At 34.1% G+C, this 13,230-nt stretch overlaps 1 protein-coding gene across 1 annotated transcript; it reads right to left on the reverse strand.

The window, feature by feature from the left end:
- Positions 1 to 1,409: 1,409 nt before the first annotated feature.
- On the reverse strand, positions 1,410 to 2,229 carry LOC131049506 (uncharacterized). The gene is made up of 2 exons (XM_057983575.2): positions 2,096 to 2,229; positions 1,410 to 1,957 (listed from the first exon to the last, which is right to left on the reverse strand). Exons 1-2 carry the CDS (start codon positions 2,100 to 2,102, stop codon positions 1,662 to 1,664), a joined length of 303 nt encoding a protein of 100 aa, XP_057839558.2. The 5' UTR covers positions 2,103 to 2,229; the 3' UTR covers positions 1,410 to 1,661.
- Between the last annotated feature and the right edge of the window lie 11,001 nt (positions 2,230 to 13,230).

Here is a 13,230-nt window from a genome sequence, read left to right on the forward strand (position 1 = left end):
AAACAAAATTTTACAGTAAATTTAAAAATTCCTTAAAAGCCTTTTAAATCTTTTATCTCTGAAATATGTTTGATTCTCTTTTATCTCTGAAATATGTTTGATTCTTCCATGGACATTTTCATAGCATACCTCTTAATCTTTTATCTCTGAAATATGTTTAGATTCTTACGTTATTCAATTTATCTTTGTTTGATTTCACATCTAATTTTTTATGCAATCTGATATTTCTGAAAGCTAAAAAATTAATACAGTTTTTTAGGACTTCAACCTTCAAGAGAATCTGATAGAACATATACATTCTATTGCACGGCCATTAAAGTGAAAAATATGTAGACTCATCTCACAAAAAATGACCTGTTCCATGGTAAAACCCTAAGTCTATAGAAAACACAAACAAGTAAACCTATTACCTATGCTATATATGATCCATTTTGCATACAAATTCCTTCTTATAAACCGCTGAGATAGTTAGATTTGAACCGATTTAAGAGAAAACAGAAAGTAATGCACATAACAAAATCAAACAATATTATCTTTGATATGGTGCAAGAATATCTCAAGCTGCAAATAAATAGTTTTACAGTGACGCACTAACTTTTTACAGTAAACGAAAAGCTTTAAACCCCTCATTTGTTTTGACAAAACGTTTTACAGTGACGCTCTAACTTTTTACAGTATACGAAAAGAATTAAACCCTTCATTTGTTTTGACAAAACGGTTTTCAGCAATTTCACATCAACTTACGAAACTCCACTGACATTCATGAAACTCATTAAATCCTTAGTTTGTTTTGACAAAGCTGTTTCCTGCAACTTATATATATAAACTTGTGAAACTCCACTGCTACTCTAAACATCACAATAACATAGAACCCTACTTAAAACCCTAAGGTACAAATAACATACAGCCTACTTAAAACACTGACATTTCATCTTCAAGATACAAATAACATACAGCCTACTTAAAACCCTGACATTTCACCTTCAAGATACAAATAACATACAGCATACTTAACACCCTGACATTTCACCTTCAAGATACAAATAACATACAGCATACTTAAAACCCTAACATTTCACCTTCAGGATACAAATGCATGCAACAATGATGTATAACTTTCAACTTCAACTAGTTTTCAAATTAAGGAAAAATTATGACTTTCTTATATGTATTCTGGAAACCATTCATAAAACGAAGAAAAACACATCAAGAAAACCTAAAAGACAAAACCCATGCATAAAAGTAGAACAAAATGAATTTTACCAGCTATTGACAAACATTATGTACGCCTTTCAGAAATTCTAGAACCCAATGTAAGAGAAGCTTCAATACAAACAAGTTAATAAACTCGGTACTTTAATTTATATATTAAAATAGGCACTTTTCAGAAAATGGTTACAGTAAACGCAACAACTTCTTAAAGTCTACGATAATAGGTTCCTGTAACATTATATAAATTCTTGAAACTCCATTGACACTCCAGACATCATGATAACATATAACCTACTTAAAACCCTAACATTTAACCTTCCAGACGCATTTCCTTGCAATATTTATATATAACCTAAAAAATGATACCTAAACCCCAAATGTCGATTTCTAAGACCTACTATATTTAGAAATCAAGACAGATAACTCCAAAATTGCGAGCCTCTGCTTCACTATGATGAAGCATCCTTTAGAAAGCTCATCCACATTTCGTTCATTTCCTTCACGAATATTTTCACTTCTGCTTTAACTTCCTCCGTAAAGCTCATCAAAATTTCCTTGATTTCCTTTTTGAGCACTTCTTCAACTTCTTTACGCATTCCCTGGTATGGCTTTTTGAATTTTGGTAGCATCGTCTGGTTTTGCTTGTGGGACTTTTTCTCGAGCTTTTTATGCCGAGAATTCTCAGAGTCAAGGGAATTTGACTCCACCGTGCTTGACACTGACGACTTCCTGGAAGATCCCATGACTGAAGAACAGAAAAACCTTTAAGTCAAAAAGCTTGGAACCCTAAAGCTTGGAACTCTTTTGAGCAACAGAACAATTTCTCAGAGACCTTGATCGTTGCTTGTGGAATAAATAGGGCGGGGAAGAAACTTTATTTCACCGACCATAGTTTTTCATTTATGGATTTGATTTCCTCGGGAATCATGATACATTTATGGGATGTTCCATCGCCGCCATCTTTCATAGTTGCAAGCGCTGTCAGTTGCAGATAAGTAAATGCGATCAAATCTGATCTTCTTAAATGAAGAGATAACAATTTTGGGTTAAGTTTCCAACGTGATCGCCTAGGCGGTAGGAAAAAAAAAATTTGAAGGTGGTAGCACAAGAATAGTCGATGCATTCCAAATACTTTGGAAGGAGTCTAGACCGTTGGTTATCTCGATCGTAATCATTAAAGTTTGTCTGCTGCGATCGCTTAGAGATCAAGTGAATAATACGAACTATTAATTGTTGTACGTTTACAATGAGGAAAATTTACCTTGCACCTGCTCCTCTTTTCAGTACCTAATCACTACTTATTTATCAACCCTTCTAGGGAAAAGAGTAGTGGACATATGACTAATAACCGTCATAGATTACTATGGGGCATTTGGACTACACTATGAAATGTGTACTTTTTTACCTTTGTCCACATAAAGAATTATACAAAGAGAACCGGTAATTATATTTCAATTATATTGTTCATTTCTTATTTATCTAACCTTTCAATTATTAATTTTAAAGAAGTTAAAAAAATGATAACTAAAACATATATCAATGATAGTCCATTTTATTTCTTGTAGTTAGAATTTTTAGATTTTAATTAGAGGACTTGTGCAACTTTATTCATATTCATAGCATACACGTATAATGTATCCCACAACATGCATCATTACTACCTAGAACCCAGATCAAAAAAAAGTCTAAATCCTATGTATCATTTAAAAATTGTGGTTAACCACTACACTTGCCCTATTATTGTTTAACAAGGAACTAATATTTTTTTGCTTGACAAGGAACTCACAATGGATTAATATTTGTTTGAAATAATATTTATCATATGTAAAGTTAAAAGTAGAAAATTTAATTATTTAAAGGTTGAATTTTTGTCAATCTATTGGTTGAGAAGTTTCACTCATTTTTTAAGACCTTCATTTTGTTGAAGAAATGTAAGTAATGTAATATAATAATATTTTTTGTATGTTAGTGTACATTTTCAAATTTATAAAAAAAGAAATTGGTGAAAATGCTAGAGCAATTAGATTCTATAAAAATCAAACAACTAGTGTACAAAATACCAAAATATCTAAGATATTCTTACAATATTTCATTGGCATATAAATCAATGATTTCTCATACAAGACTTTTAAACTTATTTAAGAGAAAGTAATTTCTCACTAACATGTTAAACTTATTTATTTAACTACAAATTTATATTTATTTATTATTCTAGTCTAAATTATTTAAAGATGTAATATTTCGACACTCCCTTCTTATTACATCAATTCAAACAAAAGATGAAACATTGCTAGAGTTTATCACAACAACTCATTTTAAGACTTTGATGAAGTGTCTTTAGACAACAAACGTTGTTCCAAAATCACCAAACCAAAGATAATGATTGCAGCTCTCACCTCAATTTAGCTAATTCTTGGTCGATTTTTCTTATCTTCTACTCTGGTTTTTCCCTCTGCATAACCATTTTCTAGTCTGCGCTGCATCCCAACATCACTCTAGAGGAAGCTATTATGGAGGGAGATTTAATTCAGATTGAGTCAGACACTATTGACAATTGCTTTCGCAATGACCCTTGCGTTTGGATTGACGCCAAGGAAGGGGGCATCATCCCGTTCATGGAAGCCACAACTGGGTTTGACGAAAACCTCTCCATGCAGTTTGTGAGCAGCTGGAATGACAAGAGAGTTGTTATGGGGGATATATTGTTTGAAATTGGTGAGGACGTCATTGCTCAGGCCACGAGTCTTTCAACTGAGAGAAGGAAGTGGAAAAAAACCAGCAGGGTCACGGATGAGACGAGTATGAACCGCTTCTACAAAAAGGATGAGGAACCTGTTGTAGCGTCGTAAATTGTACGCACTTGCTAGGGTGGTACAATTTCACACCTAGTTTAGCACCCGCCTTGGCGCATTTTGTGTTTTGCATTGCATTTCCCCTTTAGCACTTAATTAGTCAAATTAATTAGGTCTAAGGTTCTATTTCATCATCTCCCACATCATAAAGTTGGGCCCTTTCAGTAAAGTGTGCCCCTTTCATTTTATTCTTCCAATACATCATTTAATTAAAAACCCTAATTAGGTCCTATTTTGAACTTGGGGGCTTGATCTCGGGGGTCAAAACATCTCGAAATCAGCTGTAACTTCGGGATTCTCTCTAAAATCATCATATCCGACGGCCCTGAAAATTTGGTGAAAAGTTGTCGAGACCATGGCGCCCGGAGTGCACATGGTCCCGGACATTTTTCCCGAAATTTTAGGAGCGCGATCCAATCATAAAATAAAGCTTAACCCCAAGAAATTGGCGGGATATTCAATCTCTAGGTCGGCCAAAAGTCGAAATTAAGACCTAGGGTTTCATATATAAGAGCTCTCTTTCTTCATTTGAAAGGATCCGATTTTCGTTTTCAGGAACCTCATATGTAGTAAAAGAGCAGATCTTTGAGGACTTCAACAACATTCAACATCCTTCTATCAAGCATTTATCAATTTCATTCATCCATTTAGGGCTTGGAAGACATTGAAGAACAATAGGAGATTACCGACTGAAGATTGGCTTGTACTCCTCCCTTGAGGGTTGGGTATGATTTCATGTTGTTTTCATGTCTTTGCATAAGCTTCAACATATCCTTTATTCATGCTTTAGATCACTTTGCATCTTGATTTAGAGCATTTACATTATCATTTATGAGCAATTAGGGTTTACTTTCTAGGTTGCTCTAGTTTGCTTACTTGCATCTTAGGACCTTGCACACACACTAGGTCTGCACACACAATACATTTTACAATACAACTTGGCTATTCGTGGAGGTGGAAATCACCGAAGCGGGGGTTTGACTAAGGCAAAACCCTATATAGCCGCCCATACCCTTTTCAAATATAAGTGCAGGTTTCGGGACTCGGACGACGCCGCAGGTTACAGATCCGGAAGAAGCAGACGGAGACCGAACTTCACACCAAATCTCAGAGCAAAAGACTAGGACAGGGGCGTGGGGTGCCCTGGTCCTGCCAGGACAGGGGCGCTGGGCGCCTTGGTCCTTCTGACAGCACTTTTCAGCATTTTTGACAACTTTGCAAAACAGCAGTTTTCAGAGCAGTTTCAGGGGCAGAATCAGGACAGTGGCGCCCGCGCCCCCGTCCCGAACATTTTCAGTCAGATTTTAACTCCGGGTACGCATTTGCATTCTTGTCTTGTCATTGTTTAAGTTCAATTCTGCAATCTTGTTATTAGTTCATACTTGCACTTTGGGGTTAGGAATTGAACTTGCATCATTTTATCTTTCAATTGCAACAAAGGAATAGAAATCCTAATAGGTAGCCCGTGGCTCTCTCTTCCACAAGAAGAAGTAGCCAATTGTGTGATACCTCTAGGCTCTTTCGTATTCCACAAGTGTGTGGTTGAAAGTGAGATTAGGGCATGTTTGCTTAGTGTCACTTTTTCCACCACACACCTGTCAAGATGCGAGGGGATTTCAACAAGGAATGCCTTCCATACCCGTGGGACCAAGTGTGCAAAATTATTATGAAATACTTTACCCTTGAGGGAAGGTATGGTGTTTTCTATTATTACCATTTCCCATTGCTCAATCACTTTCACAACCATGATACTATTTCTTTCCCGTTCTTTTTACTGCACACCTTAGAGTCTATTGTTGAAGATGTCTGCCATTGCATGACTTAAGATAGAAATTACACCATCCTCCACCAGGGTTTGATGTTTCGGCTCTACAACTTCCACAGGGCCCTGTGTCCCCCTAAACCCATCTCTTTTCAACTTGCTCCCTCCATCCAGGGCCCCCTACTGGTTCTAAAAAATGTCTCAAAAAAACCTCGAAAAAGCCTATTACGCCTTGTCAATCCCCTGACCACGCCCCTCTCATTTCCCCCAAAATAGGGGAGAAAAACAAAGGCAACCCTTCCACTGCTAAACCCACCTCCAAGAAACCTGGGAAAGAACCTAAAATCCTGTTAGTCAAGTCTGACGCGGAGGATGGTATGACCCCATGAAGATCCCACAGGTTTGTTGGCAAACCCCAGATGAAACAAATTATTGTCAGAAAGAACTATGTTAATGAGGAGGAGGAAGATTCTGAGAAGGCTGGTAGTGATAAGGTTGAGGACGAGATGGAGGCTACAGAAGACTCAGATAAACAAATTATTGTTAGAAAGAACTATGTTAATGAGGAGGAGGAAGATTCTGAGAAGGTTGAAAGTGATAAGGTTGAGGACGAGATGGAGGCTACGGAAGACTCATATTCCTCTAAGATAGGTACTAAGGCCCCTGACTCTGAGATAAACAAGGATGATAATAAGACCGCCTCCCCTTATTCTAACACTTCCCCCCTGCATATCTTTGAGGAGGATGGAAGAAAGTCTGAGGGCAGGAAGACTGTTGCTAAAGGTGGGGAGAAGGAGGAGGTGGTGCAGTGTGCAGGTTGTAATGCTATCTTCGAGGACCTGAATGGTGTGAAGAAGACGCTGGATTATCTTGAGTCCCATGTCGATGAAATTGGGAAATTCGCCATAAAGGTCATGCACTCCTCGACTACTTCAATGTGTCTGTTGCACCAGGAGAAATTGGATCAGGGCAGGCTAGAAGGTGACACCACGAAGGAACTGTTTGAGTTCCTTGCTGAAGATTAGACTGGGCTCATGCTCTCATAGCACTTGGGAGCTGGAAAACATGTTTAATGGTAGAAGTTTTTCTTTTTTGTTATAGTTTTATTTTCTGGATCGGTTGGATCCCCGTTAAGTTTAAGACTCTTGCTACTTTCCTCAATTATTATACTATGAACAATATGTTGTTTATCTGTTTTTTAAGGTGCTATTTGGACGAGATTGGTTTCAATATTGGGTTATCCAATATCTATAAGCGGTTTTGGTTTTTGATGTTTAAGGTAGGGATTGGTTGACTGTTGTTTGGCAACTATGTGTGTGCTAGTTTAGCTCTCTTTTGAGGTTTGCTATTTTTTCCGAGTCAACCCCCTGTTTTGGCTGCTTTATTATCAAAAACATAAAAAATCTAAAATATGTTCTTACACTTTTTATTAGTCCTTGCCTAGACACTAATGTTTTCAGTCTCATCAAAATATGCTATTAATTCTATTGATTCTATTTTGGAATTGTGCCAACAAAAATTAAACATTTATTCTATAATAGTCTATAGCCTTTTAACTTAATTTTTACAAATTTCTTCTTTTATCCAATAGCTTAATTTTTGAATTTAATATTTTAGTTATGTGTAATTTTGGTTAAATTAATATTATTATTTTTAATTTGATAATTAATAAAATATAATTATTTTATTTGTTTTGTATTTATATTATTTTGTATGTCACATCTTCTTACCATTATATTCTACCCTTTAATACTATTTAATATAATAATCCATTAATTTAAACAAACAATTAGTTTTTTATCAATTTTTTTCATATGTCAATATTTATCACACTAAATTTTGAATAAATATATTTTAAATTTTAAATCTAAATACAAGTTTGGATTTTATTTTTTACTTATGTGTAATTTATGCATTCTAATTTTATTATTTGTTTAGTAAATGCAATGCAATACATATATATATATAATCTTTTTTAAAGATTTAGTTCATCTATCTATGTGCAACTAGGTGATTCCTTCATATATTTGACTTTGACTTCTTAAAAAAAAAACAAGATATAAGTAGAAAAAAGAAATATAACTTTTGCTATATATAATCATTTATATGCAAAAGTCTAGCTATGCTAAGGAAGAAATTTTATCATCTTTATCTAGATGTTATGTTTTCCTTCTTGTGTCTTTTTTTTATTTATTGAAAATAAATATAATATAACATTTTAATGTGAATTTACATGTTTTATGTTAACAATTTGATTTGATTTTTTATTCCAAATAATTTCAAATAGCTTATACATACAACCCTTGTTTGATTATGTTTCTATATGTAAATGTATTCTTTTCTTTCCAACTCTTTGTTGAGTTTGAATATTTTTTTATAATACTTCACAATAACATGTGTACTCATTTTAAATTCATCTCCTTTTCTCCTCCTTTTTGACCAAAAAATAAAATAAAAATTAGTAAATAAACAATCATTTTAATTCAACTTATAATCTTTGCCCAATTAAAATCATTGCACCATCACTTCAACCATTCACATACTTTATTTCAATTGTGCGTTTACTTATTAGTGAACAACAATTTTTCATAGTTAAAAAATATTACCTGTTCTTATTCTTGTATTGTTTTTAATCAAAATAAATAAATAGATAAGACTCCAATGACATAAAAAGACTAATATGATATGTATAAGTATTTACATCATTCAAATAACAAGATATTAATAAAATTAAAATTTAAACAAAATAATTTAATATATTATACATCCATTTATTATTTTTGGTGATTTTATTTATTAACTAATTATTTTCATCATGATTCAATAAACAATAATATAAACCTGCAAAAGATAATAATAAAAAATTTATATGACATTCTCAAAATTGTTAAATAAAAAATTAATTATAAATTTAAATTATTGTTATTTTTTAATTATAATAAATTAAATTAGTCGAAAAGGTTGCGTACAATAAATATATATTTAAATTAGAATTGTATAAAAATATAAATACTTAAATTTTTAATCTATTTTAACTCTATTATGGAGACCAACTACCTTGGAAGATCCCAAAACGATAGCCCCAAACAAATTCTTGTGACTTAGAACTTATTTTGTAGAGTATGCCTAAACAATCCATCACAACGGGAATCATGTTAAAAATGTTTCAAATTTTGTGTAGACTTGTAAAAATTGTTCTGTACTTTTTTTTAAAGCAACATCAAGATACTTTAACCATAGATATTTTCCTGCCATACCTACCTGTTAAGGTTTATCTTCGCATTGTGTATGTGCTGGATTATCCTGTTATTCTATTTTATCTTTTATTTGGTTCAAAACTAATTTATTTTGCAATTTTTATATATTCCTGTTGGCTTAGAATTAAGTACAGTAAGCTTCAAGAAAAAGCTAATATAACATCTAATTTATATTGTAAGGCCATTACAGAGATATAATATGCAGTACCATCTGACAACCAATGGCCTGTTCCAGGGTGAAACCCAAGTCTATAGAGGGCGCAGACAAGAAAATCCGTCACCTATGCTATATGATCCGTTTTGCATGGAAATTCCTTCTTTCAAACCGTTAAGATGCTCAGATATGAACCAATTGAAAGGGAAAACAATCATAACAGTGCTTATAACCAAATCAAACAAATTACCTTCAAACTTTGATTTGTGCAAAATCACCTCGGCCTGGCAATAAATATTCAATCGTAAATCCTCTGCACCTCTATCAGGGCTCCTCGGTCTAGAAACAAGCTACCAAAGAAAGAGAGAAGAAAAGCTAGAAACAAAAACTTTTTTGAGCATGAAAAAGCTCTGAACCTTTCTGAGCAACAAATTTTGATGTGATTAAGCAACAAAACTACTTATATATATAATCTTTAAAGCAAAAGGCTCTGAGCTTTCAAAATTCTTTGAAGCAAAACGGTATACAGTGTACGTATTAACTTTTTACGGTTTAAAAGCGTTAAACCCTTCATCTGTTTTGACAATATGGGTTCATGCAAATTTAAACTAATGAAACTCTACAGACACTCCAAACATCATAATATCAGATAACCTACTTTAAACCCTAACATTTCACCTTCAAGATACAAATCCTTGCAATTATGATATTAACCTTGAACTTCGAATATATTTCAACATATCAATAAAACCTGAAAATGAAAATTCATGGACAAAAGAAGAAACTGTAAAATAAAGCTTAAATTAATTTTACGAGGTATTCACAGACATTATGTACGTCTTTCAGAAATTCCAGAAACCAATAAGAGAGCTTCAAAACAAACAAGCAAATAAACTCGTATTTTGATTTATATATGAAAATAGGCACTTCACATAAAACGATTACAGTGCACGCACCAACTTCTTACAGTCTACGAAAAGCATTAACCCCTAAAATTGCTCTGCAAAAACGGCTTCCTCCAGCTTCGTATTCCCGAAACTCCACTGACAGTCCAAACATCATAATAACATATAGCCTACTTAAAAACCTAAAAAACCCTAACATTTCACCTTCAAGACGCAAATCCTTGCAATATTTATATATAACCTCAAAAATGTCACCTTAATCTTAAATTTTGATTTCTAAAACCTATCGTACTTAAGAATCAGATACTTATAGCACAAAATTTCGAGCCTTTGCTTCGATATGATGAGAACATCCTCCATAAAACTCAGCCACATTTCCTTCACGAATCTTTTAGTTTGTTCTTTAAGCTCCTCCATCAAAATTTCATTGATTTTCTTTCTGATTGAATCATAAACTTCTTTACGCATTCCCCGGTATGGCTTTTTGAATTTTGGGAGCATGCTCTGGTTTTGTTTGCGGGCCTTTTTCTCGATTTTTTTATGGCGTAGGCTTTCAGACTCCAGGGAATTTGACTCCACCGTGCTTGACACTGAAGACTTCCTGGAAGATCCCATGACTAAAGATCGGAGAATTCTTTAAATCAAAAAGCTTAGAAACTTTCTGAACCACGCAATAATTTCTCCAAGAACTTGATCTGTGCATGTGGAATAAACAGGGCGGGGTAGAAATTTACCCAAGTTTTTCATTTAAGGATTTGATTCTCTCGGGGATCAAGATACATTTATGTGATGTTCCATCGCCGCCATCTTTTATAAATGTAACCCATGCAAGTTGCAGAGAAGTAAATGCGATTAAATCTGTTCTTCTTAAATGGAGAGATAATAATCTTGGGTTAAGTGTCCAACGTGATCGCCTAGGCGGGAGAAAAAAATATTTTTAAAGAAGGTACCACAATACTAGCGTCGATGCATTCCAAGTACTTTGGAAGGAGTCTAGACCGGTGGCTATCTCGATGGTAATTATTTAAAAATGTCTACTACGATCGCTTAGAGATCAAGGGAATAATATGAACTATTAATTGTTGTAGGTTTACAATGAAAGAAAATTGGATACCTTGCACCTTCCCCTCTCCTTTAGGGGATTATTTGCACCCGTCTCATAGTGTTAATATCTCATTATCTCATAGTGTTGGGAGGAGTACCACCTATCATTGTATTATTCACTTCTTGCACACCCAATTTCTTAATTATTAATTTTAAAGAAACCAAAAAAATATTAAAAGTTTCTAAATTTCACATGTACCAATAGTCACCCAGTTTTTAGCATTTTTTTATCATATTCAGCCCATTTCTGCATCATTATTGGTTCCCATAGCGCACGACTATTGGGGCATTTATTCATAATTATTGGAAATTTTAAGTGCATGGTTATTGAGGCATCTTTAAGCAGGTATCGAGCAACGCTTTGAAATGTGTACTTTTTTATCCTTACATGCATGACGGATCCCACAGTGTGCATTGTTACTACCCAAAATCTAGAACAATAATAATAAGCAATTAAGTCGCATGCAGAGACAACAAAAAAATTCAAAATCTGATTTACCCTTTAAAATCAATGGGTGCACGAAGTTAGCTATAACCACTACTAGTAGGCTTCACCTATGTCGATGCATATGTCTTATGAATATTAGCTAGACCGAGGACATTTGGGGTCCGAGCAATTGGAAAATGGAGATGGAAGCCTCATCCAAAATGGAAACGCTATCAAAGGAGAAATGGGTAAGGAACCTTCCTCTAGTCTCAGGGTTCTTTCCATTTCTCCTAACCAAGACATGATTCAAGCCATTAAGAATGAATAGGCAAGACTGAAAAATGTTACTATTTTCTTTATTTTCCTAGATTCCAATTTACTCCCCTCTAGAAAGTTCTTTGATGATTGGAATGCTTCTATTTGGGGTAAGAAACTAGGATTCTATGTAATGTTTTGTCGAATGCTTCAAAAAATCTTATTCGTTGTTATATTTAAATCTCATGCAAGAAAGAGTGGAGAAAAAGGAATTTTGGAATGGGGGGCAATCCCTGTTTAGGGCTCTCCCTTTGTCATCGAAAGGGAAACTTAAAGAAGTGGTTGAAAAGTCCTCTCCTAATTGTCTTGAATTGAAAAATCTTTAGGCGAAATATTGAAAAAATTTGCCACAAATCCTGAAACCCATTAGGAATGTTATGTAGGTGGATGAATCTAAGATTACCTTGCCCCATTTAAATGTTAGGGTTTTAATTGCCCTAGATCCGAACCTAGATAAATTTTGAATAAAATTGCTCTTAATATGGAGGGTAACAATAAAATTTGGGCTATTGAACTTTTGGGAAACCTTAATGCTTGTTTTTTTTGTTAAACAAATGGACATCTCAAGAGAGATTGCTCGAGTTTGAAATCCAAACAAGTTGGATATTTCCAAGATAGTAAGGATGGTTCTGATAATGGTGGCTTTATCTCAAAATAGGCCCCTGCAATGGAAAAAGACAACAATGATGATATGGAAATCCCTAAAAAATATGATGATAACCCAGTTGAAAAAATTGAACTCATTGACACTGAAATGAATGATCCTCCAACTCCTCATGTTGAAGGAAATAATGATAAAAAGGGTCAGAATTCAAGCAAGCCTAAAATGTCTCTTTTAGACCTCCCCTTTTTGAGGAAGAATTGGTTGTCATTTTGGCAGTGAACTCAACTACTTCCATAGCCCAATCTAGTCACCAAGTAGACCAAGGTTCTAATTCTAGTATTCAAAAGAAAACTGCTTAGCAGTTGGCACTTAACTCTATTCAGGAGAAAGCTACTAGAATAAGAGAAATCGTGACTTCTAATATGCTAATGAGCTTTGAAGCCTTTGATGCAATGAAGTCAGGTACTACTCCAAATAGAAGAAATCACAGGCAAAGAAATAGTACTAGCCAACTCCATTCCCAACAAAGATATCCTGGAAACATTAGATAGGGATTTGACAGATTGGCAATATAAGCAAGATAAGAAGAAGAGGGAAATGGGAGATAGACATAATAATCTAGATTCTAGTTCTAATAA

Source organism: Cryptomeria japonica, chromosome 11 (assembly GCF_030272615.1).
Source record: "Cryptomeria japonica chromosome 11, Sugi_1.0, whole genome shotgun sequence".
Classification (NCBI taxonomy): Eukaryota; Viridiplantae; Streptophyta; class Pinopsida; order Cupressales; family Cupressaceae; genus Cryptomeria; species Cryptomeria japonica.